The sequence below is a fragment of the Lissotriton vulgaris genome, chromosome 3_1 (assembly GCF_964263255.1).
Source record: "Lissotriton vulgaris chromosome 3_1, aLisVul1.2, whole genome shotgun sequence".
NCBI classification, from domain to species: Eukaryota; Metazoa; Chordata; class Amphibia; order Caudata; family Salamandridae; genus Lissotriton; species Lissotriton vulgaris.
Genome location: NC_141689.1, coordinates 2,009,340,772 through 2,009,366,828, shown reverse-complemented (window position 1 = coordinate 2,009,366,828; position 26,057 = coordinate 2,009,340,772). Strand labels below are relative to the sequence as shown.

Genomic DNA, 26,057 nt, shown 5'->3' with positions numbered 1-26,057 from the left:
GCCTGCAAGGATGAGTAATTCAGTGACTGTATGGGTTAGTGAGTGCATAAGTCAGGGGCTATATAGGTGACTTAGTGTGTGTATGGCTGTGTCGGTGAGTGAATGAATGTGTCAGTGGTATATGGGTAATTGGATATGTGAAAGGCAGTATAGGTGAGTGTTGGAGTATATGAGTGACTGTATTTGTGAGCGAGGGATTGTGATAGTGGCTGAATGGGTGAGTGTGTGCTTGTGTAGGTGAGTGTATAGGTGAGTGAGTATGTGTTAGTATCTATGGAACACTGAAAAAATATCGATTGCAAAAATATAGACGAAAATATCGAAGTAAAAATATAGAAAGACAAAATATCGAAATCCTATCTACAAACAGGTAAGTACAAAAATATCGAATCAAAAATATAGAATAAATATATATACTTAATAAAAATATCGATTTTATTAAAATAACTTAAAAATAATTTAATATTAATTAAATAATAACTATAATTAATTTAAACATACTTAAAAATACTTAAATAACTTAAACATTATTAAATAATTAATTTAAGTTAAAAAAATGTAAATACAGCTTGATTTTTAAACACATATATATATATTAACTTAATAATAATTAATATACAATATTTTTACTGTAGCACAGCAAGAGGTTAAAATTTACTATTACCACTCCAGCAACTGCAACAGTAGGATAAACATTGTATAGCGTAGGGGTGAAAATTACTATTCCCACTCCAGAGAGTGCAACAGTAGGGAAAGCGTTGGATAGCGTAGGGGTAAAAATTACTATTCCCACTCCAGAGAGTGCCACAGTAGGGAAAGTGTTAGATAGCACAGGGGTAAAAATTACTATTCCCACTCCAGAGGGTGCAACAGTAGGGAAAGCGTTGGATAGCGTAGGGGTAAAAATTACTATTCCCACTCCAGAGGGTGCAACAGTAGGGAAAGCATTGGATAGCGTAGGGGTAAAAATTACTATTCCCACTCCAGAGGGTGCAACAGTAGGGAAAGCGTTGGATAGCGTAGGGGTAAAAATTACTATTCCCACTCCAGAGGGTGCAACAGTAGGGAAAGCATTGGATAGCGTAGGGGTAAAAATTACTATTCCCACTACAGAGGGTGCAACAGTAGGGAAAGCGTTGGATAGCATAGGGGTAAAAATTACTATTCCCACTCCAAAGGGTGCAACAGTAGGGAAAGCGTTGGATAGCGTAGGGGTAAAAATTACTGTTCCCACTCCAGAGAGTGCAACAGTAGGGAAAGCGTTGGATAGCGTAGGGGTAAAAATTACTATTCCCACTCCAGAGAGTGCAACAGTAGGGAAAGGTTGGATAGCGTAGGGGTAAAAATTACTATTCCCACTCCAGTGAGTGCAACAGTAGGGAAAGCGTTGGATAGCATAGGGGTAAAATTTACTATTCCCACTCCAGAGAGTGCAACAGTAGGGAAAGCGTTGGATAGCGTAGGGGTAAAAATTACCATTCCCACTCTAGTGAGCTTAACAGCAGAGAAAGTAAATATTTAATATATTAATAAATATAAATTAAATATCAATAATAATAAAAAAATAATTAAAAGTAAATACCAATTTAATACAATATAATAATTAATCAATTAAAAATAAACATTAATTATTAAAATTAATTACCTATTAATACAAATTAATTACCAATTTACAATTAATTAAAAAATAAAATGTAATTACCAATTAATTCAAAATAAATACCAATAAATAAATAAAAACATTTAATTAATTACAATTAAATAACTTCCCACCCTATTCCCCTATAAACCCACAACCCACTACGGAAAATAAATTATTAAATTCACTTAATTATCAATTAATCCATTAATAAAAATTATTTACCAATTAAGAATTAATGCATTACCAATTTTAATAATTAATTAACAATGTATACAAAATAAATACCAATACATAAATTAACATATTTAATTAATTATAATTAAATTACATCCCACCCTATTCCCCTATAAACCCACAACCCGCTACAGAAAATAAATTAATACAATTCACATAATTATCAATTAATCAATTAATAAAAATTAATTACCAATTAAGAATTAAATAATTACCAATAAAAAATTAATGACCAATGTATTCAAAATAAATACCAATAAATAAATTAACATATTTGATTAATTATAATTAAATTACTTCCCACCCTATTCCCCTATAAACCCACAACCCGCTACAGAATTAAATTACGCAAAAATTATATACCATAAAATTAAGTACTTAAAATAAATTACAAAAAAAATACACTTTTCCGACATATACTAACATACAAAGCACTTTAAAAAATTCCATATTATTAAAAATTCGAAACTTTTAATAACCTATATTATATACTTCGATATTTTAACTTTCTATATTTATAAAAATCGATATTACATTACTTACCTTAAAAACGATATTTTTGATGACTATATTCTGTCCATTCGATATTTTGTCCATTCTATATTTTGAAGTCGATATTTGTGTAATTCGATATTTTATACTCGATATTTTGTCTGTATACCAGTATCTATATTATTAAGTGAGTGTGTGCGTGTATAACTGTATAGGTGAATAAATTGCTGTGTGATTAGCTCTATGAGTGGCTAACAGTATGTGATTGGCTGTATGGGTGAATGAGTGGATATATCTATGGCTGTATTAGTGAGTGAGTTGGTGAATGAGTGGCTGTATAGGTATCTGAGTGGATGTGTGTGAACCTATAAATCAGTGACTAAGTGTGTAAGTTCTGGTATGGGTTTGTCAATGGTTTAGAGAATAGTAGTGTGTAACTTGGAGTGGGTGTATGAAAGTTTATATGGGGGTGCAAGTGGGTACATCAGGGATTCTGTGGATGATGTCATCAGTAATGTCGTTTGAGATGTCATGAGTGATCTCATCAGTGATGTCAGTGACCATGTCATGAGTGATGTAATAAGTGAAGTCAATCAATCAATCAATCAATCAAAATAAGCTTTATTCGATTATGAAAAAACAATCATAAAAGCACAATAAAATGCAAATTTCAAGAGCAATTCATATTTAAAATGAGTTCATAGCAGTTCATTTACTCGGAATTTATAAAAAAATTCTATAAAATAAAACTTCCCTAAAAGTATCAGAACCCCCATTTTGCTAAAAAAAAATACAAGCTAATACAGATTCAAATCATTTAAGAAATACATTCAGAAAACGATAATGAGTTTAAAAAAAGAATTAATACCTGTATCACATATCACCTGTCACCATCCACCCCCCTCTGTTCCTTACTATCCCAACACATTGTTTTCCTAATTCGGAGCACTCTTTTAATGTATAGAGCAATCCTCCAGGCAATATGTGCATTTTCTAGGCATTGCAAGCGAATTGGCACTATGAGAGACTGTCTTAAACCATACACTTTTAAAACAGGTACAAGTAAAGCTTTTCTTTGTGTCACATAAAATTTACAGAAGAATATCACATGTAGTGTTGTCTGAGTTGATTGGGAGTCACATGGGCAAGCTGATAAATTATGCGACCAGTCATTCATTGTAGTAAATGACAATAGTATGTGAATTGATCCTAACCCAAATCTAAAAAGCAACATTGTCAAACCCACTAGAAACAAAGGACAGGTATGGCTCCATCCCTCCAGTTGTAAGTGTTAACTCATGTTTCAGGACACAGGGTTTTGAAAACTCACCTATTGCTCTCTATTCAACTAGGTACACAAGGCCCCTAGATTTTAACTCCTTTCTAGAGATACCAAACATCGAGCTGGGGTTGAGTAAAACTCTGAGTTGCCTAATAGTGATAAAAAATACTCCACATACTTCATCAAGGGGATCATATGAACCCCATCAAGCATTACATACAACCTAATAGTTCTATTCAGTACCGTCTGTTTCTTTGTCCAAATCCTGTGCCAGAGGAGTATGGGTTATAATTTAATAAGAGCCAATACGTAAGCAAGACCCAATTCCTCATGGCAGGCAAAGGTAGACGTGCTTTGTGGTACGGACAAGGTAAAACGCAGAAAGGAGTTTTCCACCAATTGTATCGGAAGTGTGTTCATAAAGCCCCATTTTGCCTTATAAATTTGTATAATCTCTCCATGTGGCTTATGCCTCAGTTTCCTACAAAAAGTGGTAAGTGCGCTAGTGGTTCTCTTAAATGCAAGTTGTTTCGCAGTTATGGTTTTTGTCCAGGTGTTGTCAACATTTAAATAAGATACCCAAATATGAAAAACTTGACGTTTGGGATACCTTATTGCCTTCCAAAATATTTTCCCTTCCCCGGCCTCTATATTTCTTATTTCCACAGTTCATGATAAAGGTTTTCGATACATTAATAGATAAGCCCAGGTCCTTCATAAAACATTAAAACTGCCTAAAACCCTTTATAGACCATTTTGAATGAGTGCCATCAGGACTGCGTCGTCCGCATACAATAAGGTAGGTATTGGACGGCCTCCTACTCATGGGAAGTCATGACCACTCTTAAGCAGCTCATCTACTAGTGCACTTATATACAAGTTAAAAGAAGGGGGGCAGGACACAACCCTGCCTGATCCCCCGGCTGACGGGAAAAGCTCTAGAGCACTCGCCTCCCTTGCCATATCGGACCCTAGCAGCCACCTCACTATATAATTGTTGTAAAAAGGCTACTATATTAGGGTCCACACCCAGGGAGACCAAAATCTCCCATAATGTGCAATGTCTCACTGAGTCGAACGCCGCCATTAAATCAACAAAGGTCATAAACATAAGGCCCTTCTTTGCCCTTATATACTTTCCCATTAACATAGACAGATTTAGGCTTTGCTCAACAGTGCCTAACCCCTCTCTAAAGCCATATTGTAAATCCAAAAAGGTCCCGGCATCCTCTGCCCACATTTCGAGCCGTTCTAAAAGAATCCGACCTATGACTTTCACCATAGAATCAAGAAGGGAGATGGGTCTATAGCACCCAGGATTAGATCTTTCCCCCTTCTTGAAAATTGGAATTATTGTAGATTCTGCCCAGGACCCTGGGAATGTGGAACTTAAACGTGCGTTGATTACCTGAGTAATTAAAGGATCCCACAATTGCACGTTATGTTTAAACAGGTCAACTGGGCCGCCATCAGGTCCTGGAGCCTTGCCACCTTGGCTCCGTACCTGGGCCTTTTCCACTTCCTCCAGCGTTACCTGCATAGGAATCACTGTGTTTACAGCTTGAGAATAATGATATGGCTCCTCAGAAGGGCCCCATGTGAATTATCATTATAAACTTTAGAGAAGAAGTTAACCCAATCCTCTTCTGAGATCGCAATCTCAATTGAAGGACACTGGTCCACAGTCAGAAAGGGTGCTCTAACTGCTTTCCAGAAGGCCACATTATTTTTCTACATCACAGCGGAATGAAGTGCTTCCCAGCAGCCGCGGCCAGTGGAGGGAGTTCCATGGGGCAGGCAGGCGGGGCGGGGAAGAGGCAGGGTGGGGGTTGGTAAACACCGGAATTTGGATGATTGCAGGTAAGTAAACAATTAAATTAATAAAACGAATTTCGTAGCGCGCCCTGCATCGCATTTTGCGTTTACTTACCTGCAATCATCCATATTCCGGTGTTTACCACCCCCCACCCTGCCCCTCCCCCGCCCTGCCTGCCTTCCCCACGGAACTCCCTCCATGGGCCGCGGCTGCTTCCCAGGCCTCCTCCCTTAGGCCACTTTTCGTTGCCTTTAAAGCTCTCTGATGTTCTATCCTTGCCTTTTTTACCTCGGGGATGGATCTCGGCTTCATACGTAACACCCTCTTTAGGTTCGAGTGGGCTTGTGTACAGTTTTGATCGAACCAAGCTTCCTTTTTCTGTTTAGATTGAGATTGAGCCCTTAAAAGATTCTTCACCTCGTTTGTAATCTATATAAAAGACTGACCTATCTCTTGGCAAGGTGAGTGCTCACCTAGACAGATATCCATGTCACGTTCACAATTGATAATTAATTGTTCTGTCAACCCCACTGGGTCCACCTTTGACCACCGCAACGAATACCCATTTATATGGTTTAAGACTAGTTCTCCTGGTAAAATATCACCTCTTTTGTATTTGCAGTTGTGGGGAATAGTCAAGGGCGGAGTAATCCGTAACCAAAGCGGGTAGTGATCACTCAACACAATATCCTCTACTTTATAAGTGTGTACCCTTGATGCATGGGTCTGGGAGACTAGCATATAAGCAAAATTTGATACAAAACCTCGGCCACTAAAAGTATAGGATAAAGGTGCAAGAGGAACTAGAAGATCATTTACAATACTCAGATCAAACATATGCAAAAGTTCATTGAAACACTCCCCAGTTCTTGAATGACAAAAATGCATACAGTGTTGTTCTTCCTTCTAGGCCAAACCACACAACCTAGGATCAGTATTACTACAGGGAGCACAATTTAAATCTCCTTGAACAATTAACATACAGTCTTTTCTACCCTCTTTATAAATAGCATTCAGGGTCCCACTCAGTGCTCTAACCACAGTACCCAGTTCACCCGCTGGGACATTGTTATAAAAATTCACCACAATCACAGATTGAGTTGCATTATATACCATTTCCATAATATGATAATAGCAATCACCTTGATGAAATACTAACTTATCCACAATCAAACAATTTGAAATAAAGGTACACAGTCCACCTTTTGGTCTACCCCCTACTCTTTACAGCCTGCTTTTTGAATGTTTTATACCCGTTAATATGTATTGAGTCTATACACCATGTTTCTTGGAAGGTTAAAATATCCTTATCATGGATAAACTCGATCCACTCTGTATTGCCTATCCTCGAGCGCAACCCAGCTACATTCCAAGGAGCGAGGTTCCAGTTTGTAGCAGGAGGGGGAAATAAGATGTTTCTCGAGCGGGGGTGAGATGAACAATTAAAATTTACATCACCTGAACCCCTAATTTTGGTGCTAGTCTAAAGTCTCCACCTGCACAGTTGTTGGGCTTACAGAGACAGATTTTCCCATTGCGACCTCTAGTAAACCTGGGGTAAAAGGGTTATTGGGGCCGTCTCTAGATGATGGCCTCCTTATGGTCGCCTGCCCCATAGGTTGACAATCACCCGAAACTACTGCTCCTATAGACAGAGGGAGCAAATTGCTCAGTCATTCTCCTCCAGGTTATTCAATGCCTCAAAATGGTTAAAAGTGGGTACGGAATAGATATGAGAAGAGGGCCAAAAAATGGTCCTTGTTCTCTATGATTCCAAACCCGTCTCAGGGAGGTGATAAAAAAAGTCCAACTGGACCACACTTATACCTTTGTTCCTTCCTGGCCAATTACCCATCCTCTCCATAATCGTTTGCACTAATTGTTGTGAGGCAAAAGATAACACAATACAGTCTCCGGGTAGGCTTTTTTCTATATTGCCCACCCATTCAATTCGCCTGGTTATTCTAAATTCAGAGAAAAGCCTATTTTTAATAGGTGAGGTCATATGCAGTGCATTGCTGGGGTGCAAGTTATAGTTAGCTCTGCTGAATTTTCACTGGTTTGTACGAGTGAAACCTGAGTCTAACTCAATGTCTCTAGAAACTTTCTTTTTTTCAATGAATTTCTATGGGTTTTGAAATTCCATTTCCTAACTATAATGTCCCTGTAAACTTTTTTTTTCAGTGAATCTTTAAGGTTTTTTAAATGCTAATTTCTAATTATAACGTCCATGTAACCTATGATTTTTAATGCATTTTTAAGGTTTTAAAGTTGTATTTTCTATCTAAAATGGCTCTGTAACAGGTATTTTTATAACCTTTTATTTTCTTCAGAGGAATAAGCGTAGTTTATTTTTTATGCGATGATGTCGCAATACCTGCGGTGACGTTGCGAAAGGTGCATGTTTTTGAAGAAGTCTTACACATATATAGACAGATTTTTCTTAATAGCAGAAACTAGTTGCTTAGTAATACAGAGTTTGTATTTGAGTTTGTGCCAAGGTAGTCGCGAAGTGCGCATGTTTTTTTTAAACTCAGGAACACATACTTACACATATTTTAATTAATATTTGACACAAGTTATTTATTTATATACTCCTTAAACCGGAGACTCTGAATTCAGCAGTGTCACCCATCGTTTATAGGCTGGGGGTATTCCGTATTGAGCTAATGCCACGAACATAAAGTCCCTAGGGTGTCGAAGGCTTGTCGGATATCTAGAGATAGACAGCCAGCAAATGGGTAATGTCCCCAAACAGCATCCATTATTCGAAACAAACAATGGATATTTCACTTTCTTTTTTTTTTCTTTTTTTTTTGTTACATCCACTCCCTCCCTCTCTTCAGCACCCCCACTCCTCGAACAGAAACAGCATCAAAAACTGATGGATATTCAGAGAAGTATTGTGCCAAGGAACAAAACCACACTGGTCCATGTGCAACAGCTGTGGGAGCAACTGGCGCGCAAGGACCTTATTTAGAATTTTGCGTTCTGTGTTGAATAATGATAGAGGACTGTACGAGGACAGCTCTGTGGGTGATTTACCAGATTTTAGCAGTGAAGTTTTTAACACTTGTTTGTTAGAACGGGGGGAAGCATAGAACCGTTTTTCTAGCTGTGGGACGAGTTGTGCAGCAAATGTAGAATAGAATTCTACAGGAATCCCATCTGAGCCCAGTGTTTTATTCCAAACGAGTTCTTTGACGGCCTCACAAATTTTTCCCATTGTAATAGGAGTGCTGAGGACCTCCTGATCATCCACGAGCACCCTGGGTAATGTTGCCTGGTGCAAAAATTAGGCTAAATTAGCAGAGTCAGGAGGTGGCAGGGCAGTGTGTTAGATAGTGTAGAATTCTCCAAATGTTGTGTTAATCTCCAGTTGTGTCATGAGTGTGCCCTTGTTTGGTGTATTTATCGAATAGATGTGGATGACGGGTCTGGCTGGATTAAACGAGCTAAGAGTGTACCTGACTTATCAGCTTCAGTATGCATTCTCTACATATATGACCTGTAGTAAATTACTTGGAGACTGTTGGACTTGGCCCTTCTGGCAGATTCATCCCTAATCTTTTTGCTTTTAATCTGTGATCTGTGTGGATGATTTTCTGGTCTCTGGGCACTTTTTCCCTGTGTCCCAGAGTAAAGTGCGTGCATGTAGTTAGGCTGGCCTGCTCTCCCATAGGGATGCATGGGGAATGTCTGTGTCCCTGGTAGTTCCTGATGCGTGGGGAGTGCACACTCGAATTTGGTATGTGCGAGCTTGTGAGAATGAATGCTTCGCAATGATGTATGTGGCATGAGTGTGTCATGTGTAGAAATGCCACTTCTAGGAGTTGGCATATTAATGTAAAATATGCCTGGCGTGTGATTGGCTGGAGCTGGCTGGTGAGCCTGGCTCCAGGAAGGCTGGATGGGTCTGCCCGGTGGTGAGTGTGAGATTAGCATGTTGATGGCTTGGGAGGAGTGCACCTGGTCCCTGATGGGGCTGGACTTTCCACACACAATGCTGGCTCCACCCCCTGTAGTGCGACTGATGACCCTAGCCCTGCCAGTGAATGAAATGGGTGGTTGAGCCATCAAGGGTGCTTCAAAACCAGCTGCGACTGGTTTCCCCCCACCCTGCACCTACAGACAAAGGAATTTACAGTATAAGAAGGGGCTGTGTCCCCATACAGTTTGGTTCTGCTTTTGGATCCTTGCCAGAGGGGGCTGCTGCTGTTGCTGGGGCCAGGAGGACCACCACTTGGATTGTCTCCCTGCCTGGAGACCCAGTGTGCTGGCTCTGGGCCCAGCCTTGCCCCCCTGCCTGTCTCTAGACCTTGCTGGAGCTTTGCTGTTGCCTTCAGCGCTGAGAGCGCTTTTCCTTTACCCCTTAAGCGCTTGGGAGCGCTGTGGATTGCCTCTTGCACTTAAGAGCGCTTTATTTCTAGTTCAAGCGCTGGGAGCGCTTTGCCTGTGGTCCATAGCGCTGAGGAGCGCTTTATTTACAGAAGCCGGTGCCCACCCGGCATTGGACCTGTTTTGCCGATTGTTGGCCGAACGAGTGCCCACCTCGCTTTATATTTTACTTGGAAGCCGGTGCCCACCCGGCATTGCCCTGTGTATCACCGCCGCAGTACCGGGCCGAGACGAAGCAGCCGCCGACGTCACCGCCAGGCCGCGCTGGGATTAGCCCAGCCGGCTGAGCCTCCCGCCGCGTCATCGGGGGAGGAGCGGAGAAGCCGGAAGCAGCCTGCGTCGACTGACCCGAGGCTCCCGACGAAGGGAGAGCCCACGGGAAAGGAGGAGAAACCCAGCCGCGAAGAGACGACGCCGCGAGGAAACGCCGCCTCCCGAGGTATCTGGTGAGTGCGGGCGTGCCCCGGGTCGCGTCTCTGCCGGGGGCATTTGTTCCGATTTTGAGCCACGAGGCTCTGGGGGCATTCATTTGTTCTGAGTCCCCCGTAGGGAACTCCAAAGACCGCTCCCACGAGTCTCCCTAGTGCCGAAAGGGAGAGGGGGCATATCGGGGCAGATTGTCGCTGCGCGTCCAGAGGGGCCCGGGCATCTTGTTTATTCAGAGCCCACTAGGCTCAGGCGGCATATCTTTATTTTCGAGCCCACGAGGCTCCAAGCCCCCCCATTGTTCTGCGAGCCCTGAAAGGCTCTTGGGCCTCTGTTGATCTTTGAGCCCCGAGAGGCTCTAGCCCACAGTTTATTTAGAGCCCAGAGAGGCTCTGGGGGCATTTCATTGTTTTAGAGCGCAGAAGCTCTAAAGTGCCAGCATATTTGTTTTGCGAGCCCTGAGAGGCTCTTAGGGGACACAAGTGTGGTCAGAGCCCCGAGGCTCCCACACAGTACTTCCACCCCTGTGTTCTTGAGCCCACGAGGCTCCAACGTTGCCCATCTGTGATTTACAACTGCCCAGCACTTAGTGGACAGTGGCTACGTTAGGCTTTGTGTTCTGTGCTGCCTGCGCAGCCTTCCCTGACAATTTGGACTCAGGGCATCTCAGCCCTTGCGAGGCCAGTTGGCCTGAGGGACAGTTCTAGTGTGGTGCTACAGGCACCCTGCGCATTGTAATTTACTTGTTTTGATTCCTGCGCAAATGTTCTACCTGCACCTCTGAATGTGTTTTACTGCCTCATGTGCAATGTGTTTATGTTTTATCCCCTTTGCTAAAAGTGACCTGCTTAGAGGATTGTTTATGTTCCATTACCTTTGCTAAAAGTGACCTGCTTAGGTATTTTATGTTTTATCCCCTTTGCTAAAAGTGACCTGCTTAGAGGATTGTTTATGTTCCATTACCTTTGCTAAAAGTTACCTGCTTAGGTATTCTATGTTTTATCCCCTTTGCTAAAAGTGACCTGCTTAGAGGATTGTTTATGTTATTACCTTTGCTAAATGTGACCTGCTTAGGTGATTGTTTAGGTTTCCTTCCCTTTGCTAAAAGTGACCTGCTTAGGTGATGGTTTTCCTTCTATAGGTCCTGCTGATAAGGTCCTAGTTCCCTGCGTGATTTTCCTACAGTGTTTAGGGTTGCGTAGGAGGTATTTACTCTTTACCAGTGATTACTGGTTGTGTGCTGCATTTACTATTTTAGTGCTACAGTCATTATATGTTTATGTGCTAAGTGTTATACCTACAAGCATTATTTCTAACAAGTGCCTACCCCTGACAGTGGTCCATGTGGCCCTGGCCTGTACATAATCCCTTGTAAATTCTGCCTGTGCCTGTTGGCACATTGTAAAGTTTGTGTGTTATCTAATGTGTTTTTGCTATAATACAAAGGCTATTTTTTATATAACCTTGTGTGGAGTTTCCTTTGTGGTGGGCCTTGGGTGTTGTTGCTGGGTGCGCGCGCAAACGCTTTACACATCGCCTCCGAGATTAGCCTTGCTGCTCGCGTCACGTTACCTAGAGGGTGAGCAGGGGTTATCTTGGTGTGTAACTCCCTTGCCCTGACTTAGACTTGGTGATCCCTGACTGACTTTGGCGTGAGCCTGGGCCAGCCCGGGGTTCCGGGTCTAACATTGGTGGCAAGCGGTGGGATTGGACTTGCGTTTGCGCTGTACCACAGTGGCGACAGGCCGCACTACAAAACTCTACATTTTTAGATAACCACATTTTGGGGATTATTGTTTTTTAGGTGAAGATCAGTATTGCTTCTCCTGAAAGGTGTCATTTTGTGATTTTGTCCAGTACCTTGTTCCCCGCCCTGCTCCCAGAGTTTGATACCTGTGTCGCTTGTGGTCAGGTTGAGAAAATCTGGGGTGGTAGAAACTGCCTTACCAGTCCGAGGGGAGGCTGTGTGTGAATGAGTGGTGTGTTACACTGGACAGAGGAGTGCAAGTTCTCTGAGATAGGAATCTTGCTGAATTTTGTTAATTGTATACTCCTGTTTAGCTCAGACCCCCAGGTTCCCTGTGTCAAACTTTTCTTGAGAACGTCCGCCAAAATGGAGCCTGCTTTTGATCTCTGTGGTCTTTTTAGATACAGTAGGTTAGAGCTGGTCAGATTCTGTGAAAAGGGGGGCATAGAGGTGAGTGAGTTGGATACTCAGTCCCAGCTTAGGGACAGCCTGATCCTATGGCAAAAGGATCAGTGGGATCTTGAGCACAGTGAGAGAGATAGGGCCCGGGCCGCACGCCATGAGAGTGGTGAGTCTGTGGGGAGCCCTGAAGAATGTGAATTTGATGATGATGACAGTGGATGGGCATCAGCAGATAGTGAGGACCCCATAGATAGGGAGTCCCTTGCTGGGTCCAGTGTCAGTACCAGCGCCCCATCCCTTTCCCTGTCCCCAGAGGAGTGGTTGGATAGGAAGGAGGAGCGGGAACATCAGCTAGCGATGGAACAGCTCAGGTTGGAGCATGCCAAGCTAGAGGCTAAAAGGGCCTTGTTCAGGGAGAAGGTAGCCCTAGAGAGTAGGTTATCCCCTGAGTGCAGTTGTAATTGTCTGGATTCCCCAGGGAGGGTGGAGTCCAGTGGTGGCAGCGATTTAAATGCCAGTGTAGACAGTCCCACTCCCAGTTCCCCGAGGATGGTACCTGTTTCCCGAGAAGAGGAGTGTCGGTTGAAGTTCAGGAACCTTAGGAGACTGCCTCACCAGGATTGGGAGGAGTTTATGGATGACTGTTCAGATGCACAGTGTGAGGGCTGGCGTGTAGGCCGGACCAGAAGTATGGGAAAGCAATGTATATGTTTCTCCAAGAACAGTTCCTCAGTATCTGTTGTCCAGAGTTGCGCCAGCACCTGTTGAGGTTGGAATATTTTTGTCCTTGGGGCCTTGCAAAGGAAGCAGACCGATGGGAAAGTGCGAGGGGTTCTTTAGCATCACTAGTGAGTGATTCCAACAATAGTGGGTCAGGTTTCTTCCAATCCAGCGTGGTGGAGGAGGGTGAGAGTAGCCCAGCTAGGTCTCAGTATAGTGAGGAGGGTGTAGGGGCTTACTGCCTGTCTCAGTGGAGCGGGAGTGAGTGTGAGACCGAGAGTCCCCAGACGCCCAAAGCCCTGCCTCCGATCCTGGATGGTTTCTTTAGGGAACACCAGGATGGGGACCTAAGCTTACCTGTTAGTTCACTTGAGGGAGATCTCCTAGTGTGTGGAGGACCTGGAGCATCTGTAAGCGGAGCTTCTATGGTTGTAGAGTCTGGCCGTACTGCTCCAGTAGGGAGGGTACAGAAGTCCAGTGAAAAGAGTGATTGGGGGATAGGATGTGAGTCCCCAGAAGTCCTGGAGTGCCAGTCAGTGATTCCACCAAAGGTTCTAGACCGGAGGTTGGAGGTCCAGGTTCAGGGTGTGCCTGACCTGAAGGGTGGGAATACTGTAATCAGTGTCCTGACCAGTTCTTCCTCCAGAGGTACCGCCCCGGTTGGGAGGGAGCAGGACTCTGGAAGGGGGTGCAGAGGGTGGGAGAGCCCACCTCTGACCCCGGTACCACCTGAGGGGTTAAACCCTAGGTTGGGAGAATGGTGTTTAGAGGGTACCCCTCGAAGGAGGAGGAGGAACCCTAAGAGAAGAGGTAAGGGGAGGAGAGCCTTCCCTGAGACTCCTGGTCCACCTAAGGTTGTAGACCCTAGGCTGGAGCACCAGTGGCAGTCTAGCCCTGTCTTGCAGGCAGAAAGAGTGGAAAATGGCTATTATGTGCCAGGGGTTACTACCCCCCACTTTGTGAGTAGGCAGGAACCAGTGGCATCTGGGTGGCCTAGGGCCTGGTCCTGGCCGAGGGCAGCTGGAGAGTACCAGTGGGGTAGCCCAGTTAGTCCCTACCATAGTTGTAGAAAGAACCCCAGGGGTTCACCGTGGCGTAAAACAGGAGGGTGTCCCTGCAGTTGCGGGCCAGCGTCCGTGTTTTATCGCCCCAAGCAGGGAAGCCCATCACGGTGGGGATTGGTCTGCCCTGCGTTTTGGCTGGAAGGGGGTTGTGTTGGACTTGGCCCTTATGGCAGGTTCACCCCTAATCTTTTTGCTTTTAATCTGTGATCTGTGTGGATGATTTTCTGGTCTCTGCGCACTTTTTCCCTGTGTCCCAGAGTAAAGTGCGTGCATGTAGTTAGGCTGGCCTGCTCTCCCATAGGGATGCATGGGGAATGTCTGTGTCCCTGGTAGTTCCTGATGCGTGGGAAGTGCAGACTCGAATTTGGTATGTGCGAGCTCGTGAGAATGAATGCTTCGCAATGATGTATGTGGCATGAGTGTGTCATGTGTAGAAATGCCACTTCTAGGAGTTGGCATATTAATGTAAAATATGCCTGGCGTGTGATTGGCTGGAGCTGGCTGGTGAGCTTCAAAACCAGCTGCGACTGGTTTCCCCCCACCCTGCACCTACAGACAAAGGAATTTACAGTATAAGAAGGGGCTGTGTCCCCATACAGTTTGGTTCTGCTTTTGGATCCTTGCCAGAGGGGGCTGCTGCTGTTGCTGGGGCCAGGAGGACCGCCACTTGGATTGTCTCCCTGCCTGGAGACCCAGTGTGCTGGCTCTGGGCCCAGCCTTGCCCCCTGCCTGTCTCCAGACCTTGCTGGAGCTTTGCTGTTGCCTTCAGCGCTGAGAGCGCTTTTCCTTTATCCCTTAAGCGCTTGGGAGCGCTGTGGATTGCCTCTTGCGCTTAAGAGCGCTTTATTTCTAGTTCAAGCGCTGGGAGCGCTTTGCCTGTGGTCCACAGCGCTGAGGAGCGCTTTATTTACAGAAGCCGGTGCCCACCCGGCATTGGACCTGTTTTGCCGATTGTTGGCCGAACGAGTGCCCACCTCGCTTTATATTTTACTTGGAAGCCGGTGCCCACCCAGCATTGCCCTGTGTTTTGTTTAATTACTTGAAGCCGGAGCCCACCCCGCATTGCCCCGAGTATCACCGCCGCAGTACCGGGCCGAGAGGAAGCAGCCGCCGACGTCACCGCCAGGCCGTGCTGGGATTGGCCCAGCCGGCCGAGCCTCCCGCCGCGTCATCGGGGGAGGAGCAGAGAAGCCGGAAGCAGCCTGCGTCGACTGACCCGAGGCTCCCGACGAAGGGAGAGCCCCGGGAAAGGAGGAGAAGCCCAGCCGCGAAGAGCCGACGCCGCAAGGAGACGCCGCCTCCTGAGGTATCTGGTGAGTGCGGGCGTGCCCCGGTTCGCGTCTCTGCCAGGGGTATTTGTTCCGATTTCGAGCCACGAGGCTCTGGGGGCATTAATTTGTTCTGAGTCCCCCGTAGGGGACTCCAACGACCGCTCCCACGAGTCTCCCTAGTGCCAAGAGGGAGAGGGGGCATATCGGGGCAGATTGTCACTGCCCGTCCTGAGGAGCCCGGGCATCTTCTTTATTCAGAGCCCACGAGGCTCAGGCAGCATATCTTTATTTTCGAGCCCACGAGGCTCCAAGCCCCCCCATTGTTCTGCGAGCCCTGAAAGGCTCTTGGGCCTCAGTTGATCTTTGAGCCCCGAGAGGCTCTAGCCCACAGTTTATTTAGAGCCCAGAGAGGCTCTGGGGGCATTTCATCGTTTTAGAGCGCAGAAGCTCTAAAGTGCCAGCATATTTGTTTTGCGAGCCCTGAGAGGCTCTTAAGGGACACGAGTGTGGTCAGAGCCCCGAGGCTCCCACACAGTACTTCCACCCCTGTGTTCTTGAGCCCACGAGGCTCCAACGTTGCCCATCTGTGATTTACAACTGTCCAGCACTTAGTGGACAGTTGCTACGTTTAGGCTTTGTGTTCTGTGCTGCCTGCACAGCCTTCCCTGACAATTTGGACTCAGGGCATCTCAGCCCTTGCGAGGCCAGTTGGCCTCAGGGACAGTTCTTGTGTGGTGCTATAGACACCCTGCGCATTGTAATTTACTTGTTTTGATTCCTGCGCAAATGTTCTACCTACACCTCTGAATGTGTTTTACTGCCTCATGTGCAATGTGTTTATGTTGTATCCCCTTTGCTAAAAGTGACCTGCTTAGAGGATTGTTTATGTTCCATTACCTTTGCTAAAAGTGACCTGCTTAGGTATTTTATGTTTTATCCCCTTTGCTAAAAGTGACCTGCTTAGAGGATTGTTATGTCATTACCTTTGCTAAAAGTGACCTGCTTAGGTATTTTATGTTTTATCCCCTTTGCTAAAAGTGACCTGCTTAGAGGATTGTTTATGTTCCATTACCTTTGCTAAAAGTGACCTGCTTAGGTGTTTTTTGTTTTATCCTCTTTGCTAAAAGTGACCTGCTTAGAGGATTGTTTATGTTATTACCTTTGCTAAATGTGACCTGCTTAGGTGATTGTTTAGGTTTCCTTCCCTTTGCTAAAAGTGACCTGCTTAGGTGATGGTTTTCCCTCTATAGGTCCTGATGATAAGGTCCTAGTTCCCTGCGTGATTTTCCTACAGTGTTTAGGGTTGCGTAGGAGGTATTTACTCTTTACCAATGATTACTGGTTGTGTGCTGCATTTACTATTTTAGTGCTACAGTCATTATATGTTTATGTGCTAAGTGTTATACCTACAAGCATTATTTCTAACAAGTGCCTACCCCTGACAGTGGTCCATGTGGCCCTGTCCTGTACATAATCCCTTGTAAATTCTGCCCGTGCCTGTTGGCACATTGTAAAGTTTGTGTGTTATCTAATGTGTTTTTGCTATAATACAAAGGCTATTTTTTATATAACCTTGTGTGGAGTTTCCTTTGTGGTGGGCCTTGGGTGTTGTTGCTGGGTGCGCGCGCAAACGCTTTACACATCGCCTCCGAGATTAGCCTTGCTGCTCGCGTCACGTTACCTAGAGGGTGAGCAGGGGTTATCTTGGTGTGTAACTCCCTTGCCCTGACTTAGACTTGGTGATCCCTGACTGACTTTGGCGTGAGCCTTGGCCAGCCCGGGGTCCCGGGTCTAACAGAGACATTCAAGGAGTTCAGCGTAGGTCATTCTGGCATTCTGTAATTTAGTTGCGGATTTGACATTCTCTCCCGCTGCCTATTCTAGTTGTCCCAAACAGTTCTCTGTGTGAGCTCCGAAATGACTTCTCCCCTAGCTCCCACCCCACAGCGTTAATAGATTTTCCTCATATCACCACCTTGAAGGCCTCACACTCCACCAGTGGAGAAGAGGCTATACTGGAGTTTTCGTGAAAGTATGTATCAATGGTAGTTGCAATTGTCTCTCTAACTATCGCATCCTCTAAAAGCAGTGGTTGCAGGTGGGGATTAGGACTTACACCTGTCCCAATCATAATGTTATTTCTAGTGGATTATGATCAGATATTGTTTTCCCTAAGTATGTGGCAAGTGTAATGCTATTCGAAGGTGGGAAGGGCAGCAGTTGAGTGTACCTGGGTGAGAATAATATGAGTATGTTCTCATCTCTATATTACGGCAGCTCCATATATCCAAGAGACCCCAACCTTCCACCCACTGCTGCAATGCTTTAGCCTGTTTCACTGAGCCAGTACCAGACAAGAGGGGATGTGGGCGATCCAAAGTTGTATCTAGGACTGCATTGAAATCTTCACCCAAAGCTCATCGGTATGGAGTCCAATCCACCAGCACCGAAGATAAGTGGGACAGGAAGATATCTTGTTCAGTATTGAGCACATATAGACACCCAAGGACAATCTGTGCACCATCCAACTTCCCCTTAGCAGCAGTTAGCGTCCCTGTGTATCGATTGTGGTATCTAAAACCGCAAAAGGGACACCACCAGCCCTGTGTATCGATTGTGGTATCTAAAACCGCAAAAGGGACACCACCAGCCCAGAGCCATATCGCAGCTCCTCTTGCAAAAGGGAGTAGGATATATGGAATAGTTGACCCCTCCATTTCTTACCTAGCTTCTGGGCTTCAGAAGCGGTTTGTTGGGTTTGTTGTAAGTAGGTAATCTGTGCATTCACCTGTGCAATTGTACCAATATCCTATGTCGTTTATGCACAGAGCCCATGCTCGCACATTCCAAGTGATAATGTAATTAGCAATTATTACAGTAGGCATTTCGCTCATTAGGAAAAAAAACCTATTAATTACTTTTTTCACAGCACATTGCCCCCAGCATATAAGTTAGCTGACTGTGTCAAACAATTAAATACATTCCCCTAATATTCGGTCCAGCAATGTTCTGTCATTCGACCAAACTGTAAAAAAGAATAACATTTTAACCATTGAACCCATTTGCCTTCACTTACGGGCCTCGCGGTTCCAAACCTATTAGGTATTCTGTAACTACGTAGTGGGATCATGTCTATTGTTATGGGTCATCCAGACCGGGACCCCCAATATTGTATATGAATATAAAACATATTATAGTGGCCCCGGGTTTCAATATTCGCCCCCTCTCACCTCTTGTAATGCTGTTTTAATTGAAGCTGGAAAGGCCCAACCCCCGCAGGCGCAGCAGTTTGGCAGACGAGCCAGAGACTGCGTCTGGTCTGGTGTGGTCTGTGTACTAGAAGCACCCATGCCTCGCTTCTCACGGGTGGTAGCGAGTAATTCAGGCACTCCTTGAGGGGAATAATTCTCCGTGTGTTGGGGTACCACACAGCTGGGGAGCCCCTGCTGCGGAGACACCCGGCCTCCTACCCCATCTACAGGCCAAAGGTACACGCTGTCCAGGCTGCCATCTTCACTTTTCATCGGGGGCGGACTAAATGTGTGTTCCAGGCCATTCACAGTGCATTTAACACAGGCAGACGTTTACTGGCTTGTTTGGGTCATCTGAGTGGTGAATTCGGAGCACGGTGCTGCTTCCAGGGAGCTTATTTAATTGGATAATGGGGCCTGGGAGACTCTGAGCTATACATCCGCCATCTTTGGCAGTTGGCCACACCCCCAACCACATTCTCTGTTAAGTCTCCAGGCTCCCTACATTTCCTGTTATAGTGGATGTAGAAAAATAGCATTCTAATCATATTTGTTTCATAAAACTGAATACCTTTTCCACAGTGCAGAAAATTATATACTGGCGTTTAGATCCACTAGTTGGCATGTTTAAGCAAGTTTGTCACATATGAAGAGCAGAAGAGAAGCCTTGCCCCTCAAACAATAGAGGATGCTGCCATCACTTGATAGTCAGCCCTGCTGCTCCTTCTTCAATCCTTATTGGAAATTCCACCCCCAAAATACACCCATTTCTCTGAACAGTTTAATCATGGACATGTCCTGGAGTATTGTCACCACTTGTCTTTTCACAAACATTTCCCCAGTGTTTGTGTGCCACAAACAGGTAGAAAAACGCCACATTGACTATCACATCCTCCTAGACCCCACTACGAGCAGCCTTGTTGTCATATATAATAGGAGGAGTTAACATCCAATCGAAGAGAGATAATGAGAGGCCTGGAATATTAAGCATCATTGATGTAACAATGCACACAGATTGTGGCGTAAAAGTAATAAAGACCTAAATTATAGTACCCAAACTCAGTTAATATTAACCTGCTTACAGCAAGAGTGGAACAATATTTCATATGTTATTTTCTTACATCAAGACATCTGGAGGGGTTTCTGCAGAAACAATTGTCAACTTTAACATGAGCATGACAACTTTGTGAATACAGTTTGAAATAAGCTAGATTATCAATGTCAAAGACAATGTGGACAGAATGATAACAGCTTGTATTGTTGCTACATTCGTACTGGGATCTTTGCAGAGGAAACTATGAAGAGCTTACCAGAGACTTCCCGGATTGAGTAGAAGAAGAACCTTTTCACATGCTCTCCACCTCAAACTTTGTTGAGCATCCTTGTTGCCTGGGTCCTTCCAGCTCTTCAGTGCTTGTGGTGATGGAGAAGATTATTAAGAGAGTCAGTGACTGGGCTTCAGATATCTATGGAGCTTGCAAGATATAGAATTTGGGTTTATTATTCATTGTCAAATGAACGCCATGAGCTCCTGGACAGTAATGAAAACACACCTTACAAATAGCCCTTTCCATGACGGTGGTCTGTCCATTGGAGGATGTCTGAGTTTCCTGATTCAAGATGACGCAGTGTCTTTTTTTGTAATGTTAGTTCCTGTTTATTAAAAAAAATATGTAAAGGAGGAAATCAAGGCTGGATTATGTGTTGCAACACATTTAGTTCCCCAGTGTTTTTGTAATGAACTTCACATCTTGTTAGTATGTTTGGCTCTGATTTTGCTTCCAGCAGATTTCATTGGGTTTCTCCTGGGTTTGTCTCTTAGCATAGCCTGACTGCTTTCTTCTTCCTGATGTCAGAAAAGTTTGGTGCCTTGCTTATTTTCTCCTTGCTTATTTTCTTCAGCAGTCTGCTCATCATCAATCAAGAATAAGAAAATCGCTATTTTCTTCTCCTTTGTGGGTTTTTCTTCTAACTGTGACCATCTTACACAGACACTTATCTTGTTTCATGTATATTAATCTGTGCATGGTAGCACTGTGGCTACTGTGGCTGCTTTGATCAGTCGCCCTTTCATTTGGGCAATGTAGCAGGGCACTCAACAGACTTCTCAGCGTCTAGTACTTGACAACAGTATGATATAGTTCCTTTTCAAACAACATTCTCCAACATCACTTGGATTATGATGCTCCTTTTTTACACTGTGGCATATCTAGGAATGTACACTGTGAAGAGTGATTCGTGATTGAGTCCAATCACAGAGCTCCCAGCAAACGAATGCTATTTAAAGTCAAGCAATCAAAGGCCGAAGCTAAAAGGGTAGGTCTGCCAAACACGCCACTCTTTACCCCAAGCAAGCCTCAAACCCACATCAAATTTCATTTTTGACCAATTTGAAATTGATAGCAGGTGTCATAAGCGTCTAAATCATCTTTCATTTTCTGTATTTTCCAACTGAACTCTTTAGGTCTACTAAATTTAAGGGACAGGTCAGCGGGAAATTGTTACTCTGAATACGCAATGTCATGTAGAACTGGCTAGGAGTCTTCTGGACTTATATGATTAGCTGAATGGCCTGTTCATTAGACCTTTCCCTAGGTAGTTGTGGTTACTGATACCTTTTGCCTTCCCCAGGCCCACAAGTAGAACCCCCTACATGAGGGAATACACTTAACATTACTTTTCATGCAATAAAGGTACTTTACGATAGTTCTTACCAGGGCCCTTTTCAATTTTACCATAATCCAAGATCCTTCCGTAAAGCTTCTCTTGAATTTACAACTTAACACTTTGTAACACCTCTTCCATCTCTTCTATTTCATCATTTTCACCTTTTAAACACATTTTAGTTGTGAATGTATGATCTTGCAATTGCACAACACCCAGGAATTGTTGCCAGTATTAATCCTTTCTTCATGAATGTCTCAAAGTGGGCAATGGTCTGTTTGGAGAACAAAATTGTGTCTCTCTTCACAAAACTCCTGAATGTCTGCTGGCTCATGCAAGAACTAGCGCATTTTCGATGAAGAAAGAGTATTTCACTTAAGTTCTGTCCAAAGCGCTATAAACATATGCAATGTTATTTTCTTTACCATGAACCATTTATACCAGTACTGCCACCATCAAACAGTACCGGCATCAGTAATTTGATAGCAGGTATGTTATGAACCTACTCTATACAATTTTACCTCCTTGGCCACATGGAAATCCTTTCTATGCTCTTCATTCTATGTGTAGTCCACAACTATCTTCAGCAGTTTGTTAATTTCTATCATTTCACTATGAAGGCTTTGGGCCAATTTAACGTAGAATTCTGCTGTCACTACAGAGTATAACAATACTTTCTGTTTTGAGATGCTGTGGCTCCTTGTCACACCAACTACATTTTGTCTCATCTCAATCCTACTACACTTGCATCTCAGATAATGTATAATCTTGCAACTAAAGATACATTTCTCTTCTCTGTGAGCAAGTCACCCTCTCTTGCAAAATCTTAAATACCTGTTCCAGACACATTTCGTGCTCTTTCATCAGCCTCCTAAACACTAGTACACCTTTGTGAAATATCTGCACCGCCTGCGAGACCTTCAAGTAAGTTGTTTTCAATGCAATGGAATACTGAGTTAGCAGATGCCTGGAAAAAGGCTTCTGTGGAAACTGAAGGTATTAAATGGCATTAGACTCCAGATCCCCACATGCAATCTGTCCAGAACCTCTTTTGCTCATTTGAGGTTGTCTGGTTTAGGCTTTAGACTCTTTCATGAGTGCACTCATATCCATTTTCGGAAGGTGATACTTATCCACCACTACCAACTTGTTCAACATCGTCATATGTAAGTACAAACTTATCTCACAACTCGTTGTCGTGGGAAGCACCAATCGAGGCAATCATTCTGTTGCTATCAATGGCTCAATCACATGTTAGTTGTAGTGCATTCTCAATGCTTCCACGGCAGGCCATCTCACAAATATGGAGATGCTCCTCACATTGCAGGCAAGGGGGACTGCACTGCCCTTTAGCCTAATGTGGTGCATACATCCTTCTGTCAATCTAGTGAGGTTTTGAAAACCTCTGAATACAACATCATGAAACACACATCATTTCTCATGACAGAGCTGGATTGCATCCAAGGAACTACACTGAGAGACAACTGAGTCTTTAGTTCCCTCATGGAAGCATAAACAAAAAGAAGACATGACCTTGCTTACAGCTTCCTGGCCAAGTGTAGTAGAATGCTGGTGTAAACATGCATGTGTAGATTTGGAACCCCCTCTCAATCTATATGCAGGTTTGCTTATGATAGAACAGAGATACCGATGCATGTGTCTGCAGTGAAGGACCTGCATTGGAGGGTGACATCTGTTATCAAAGATCTTCCTAGCTTGAGCCCTGCGGACAATGTGTCTGTCAGTGTAACACCCTCCAACACATCAGAAATACTTTAAAGATCCAGTAGCATAGAAATAAATGCCACCGTAAAGGGAGGCAACAAATCATGGATAGAGCACATAAAACAAAATAGAAATAGCATGGCCATGACAGAGGCCAGAGGGAAGAATTGACCACCCTACCCAGACATTATTCCATTTACTCATATTAATGCAAGGAGAACCGTAGAACCATAGAGAATGCGAATAGGCTCTGTTAGCGAAGGCTGTTGGGTGCATACTTATAGTGTCTCTCTCCAAGAGACAATTTTAACTTTAGGTATAATGTGACGTAAATGGATCTTCTTCACCTTACAGCCTGAGAAGGATCACACTACAACAACCAGCTGGTTAATTCTTTAATTCATGTCAATTCTTTCTCCAGTCGATATGAGCGATGCCCTTCTTCTGAGTCCAGCCGGCTCATGGATTTATTTCATGACTGTGCTGCACCCGTGACATCATGGTTCACAAGACTGCCCCTAGTACCCATTTGCACCACATTCACACTCACAAATCTTCAAGGATATGACATGACACTGTCTACCGATAGTATTAAAAACAACTTTCTATAAAATGTCCATCATTTCTCTCACTCTTTCTGTGGTCATGCCCCATTATTTAACCATCGTAAGATCACCAAATACAATCACTTTGCATTACGCTGCGTGCAACCCCAGTTGCAAATTTACAAACCACTGTTACAGTTGTTTTTATCGAGCTTAGTGGCGTTCAATTCCACTACTAAGAATTTGCCAGCAAATTAGTTACACTAAGTACTGACTTCGCGACATGCAATCATCTGCAAATCTCATGTTCACGCTCTGAGTTTGCTTTATCAGTTGCGTGTAGAGCTATGCAAATAATAATAGTTATGATTTAATACCTGTATTAACCCCTAAAGTTGGTGTTTTTGCTTTATCCCTTCTAAAGTTGCTTTCTACCTAAAGTATTTCATATGAGTGGAATAACTTTTTTGACCTTGACTACTTTTTATTCCCTTCTTTTGAACATTGAAATGATAAGTAATGACGGTAATGAGATGTATATACACAGTAGTATGTGAACTGTGTATTTATGTAATTCTGTTGTTGAATTCACTGAATACTTGGACTGGCAATGTTATTTTTGCATCTGGCATGGGTTCAGTGATGTGCGCTGTTTGCTAAAGAAATTGAACACATACTTTTGTGTTTCACTTGCACCTATGCTGACCACATACATTTATTTCGCTGTAAAGTTAGCACAAGCAAAAATTTCTTTCGGGAACAGTAAAACCATGTGTGTAAGGCGTGCACTGTACCAGCAACATTAAAGGCACACCTTAGCGGAAATTGACATTCCTTGCTGAAAGAAAGATATGCGAGATCATTTAGGGGCTTATTGCAAGTATGGCGGTTCGCGGTGGTGGTCCGATCACCACCACCACGATGGTTCTGCCCACCAAATTATGAGTGTGGCGGTGGGACCTTCACAAGAGTGCCGCCTCCTCCAGGATCAAGGCAACCGCTGTGGCGACGGTCTGTAAATGGCCTGAATATGCTGGTGGTGGCAATGCCGGCACCGCTGAGCATTTTACAACCTGAATAGCCACTGCCCTATTCATGACAGGGATACCGCAATTAAGAGGGTGGCAGACATGCAGGTAAGGGGGCATTAACAGGGCCCCCAGCTGAATCAGGGTCCTGGTGGTATGTGCGGGGGACACATGTTTTGTCCACCCCGCAAATGCACCCTAGTTCCTGCATGTTGTGGCATGCACAACATGGTGCATGCCACACCGTGCAGGAACGTGCAGATAGCTGTCTCGTGTGGCACATGCAAACCCTATAATTTTCACTATAGTTAAGCATGTTGAATAATACAAGCAATGACTCAACTTTGTCGACTACAAATCACAACTTTCTAAATATAGGTCGATTTCCTCAGCATGACTGATATGACCTTCAGGAATCTAAAAGGCTACTAGTGCATTTGGGATTGCTAGCTTCCAATGTTTACAACCAATCAATTAAAAGTGTGATCTTAAACTCATATAAATTGCAAATCAGTGTCTTCATGAGTGTATTTTCACTCTCTATCCTACAGGGTGAAAGACTTCATCGGAAGGGATGAGTTCCTACAGAACCTGAAATACTGCGTGCAATCATCAAACCGACGATTGGTCCTTGTTCATGGAGCAGCTGGATGTGGGAAAAGTGCTCTCATGGCAAAAGCAGCCATGTTGCTTCCTGATTGGATCTCTAGGTAAGACTAGGGCGAGGGCATTACCACCTCAAGAGGTCAATGTAGTGCTATAGAGGCTCAGTGCTGCTGCATCTGTCTTCCTGATCCTGGACAATACCTTTTTGCTATTGACCTAGTGTCAACCAACACAGGACATTGGAAAATTCTTTAAAAATTTATGGGATGACCTTACACATCATCGTTGGTGTCATGCTATATCATTCTTCTTCCCGCACTTGCCAAAGAATCTTCTAATGAAGGGCAAGCCCTCAATTATATTGAGGGTGCTTACAGGAAGATGAGATGAAGGGTGCCAAGACAGAACAAACCTAAAAATCGTGCTGAACTACCCAAAGAAACTCCATTCTTTAATAATCTGATGGTGATGACCAGGTTAAAAATTGTTTGGTATGTAAATAGTTTATTGCTCATGCATACGACAGGTCAACATGTTTCAGCCCTATCCATGGCCTAGAAAGCTCCGAGGCTTCCTTCAGGTCCTGGATCCCTATGTTTTGCTAGATTGAGATCCTGACTATCTGCATACACACCCAGCATTCACTCATTTGATACCAAAGTACTGTTTCTGCTGATAAGCAAAGTATTTGCTTTTTATATAGTGTTCGCACGGTCCTGAGCACATACAAAAAGGAAAATAAAT

At 44.0% G+C, this 26,057-nt stretch overlaps 1 protein-coding gene across 1 annotated transcript in view; it reads left to right on the top strand.

The window, feature by feature from the left end:
* LOC147728720 (uncharacterized) overlaps positions 1-26,057 on the top strand; it is a 497,345-nt gene that overhangs the window by 148,240 nt on the left and 323,048 nt on the right. The window contains exon 11 of the mRNA XM_086963852.1: positions 25,259-25,417. Coding sequence (XP_086819978.1) covers positions 25,259-25,417 — 159 coding nt within the window. The remainder of the gene's footprint in view (positions 1-25,258; positions 25,418-26,057) is intronic.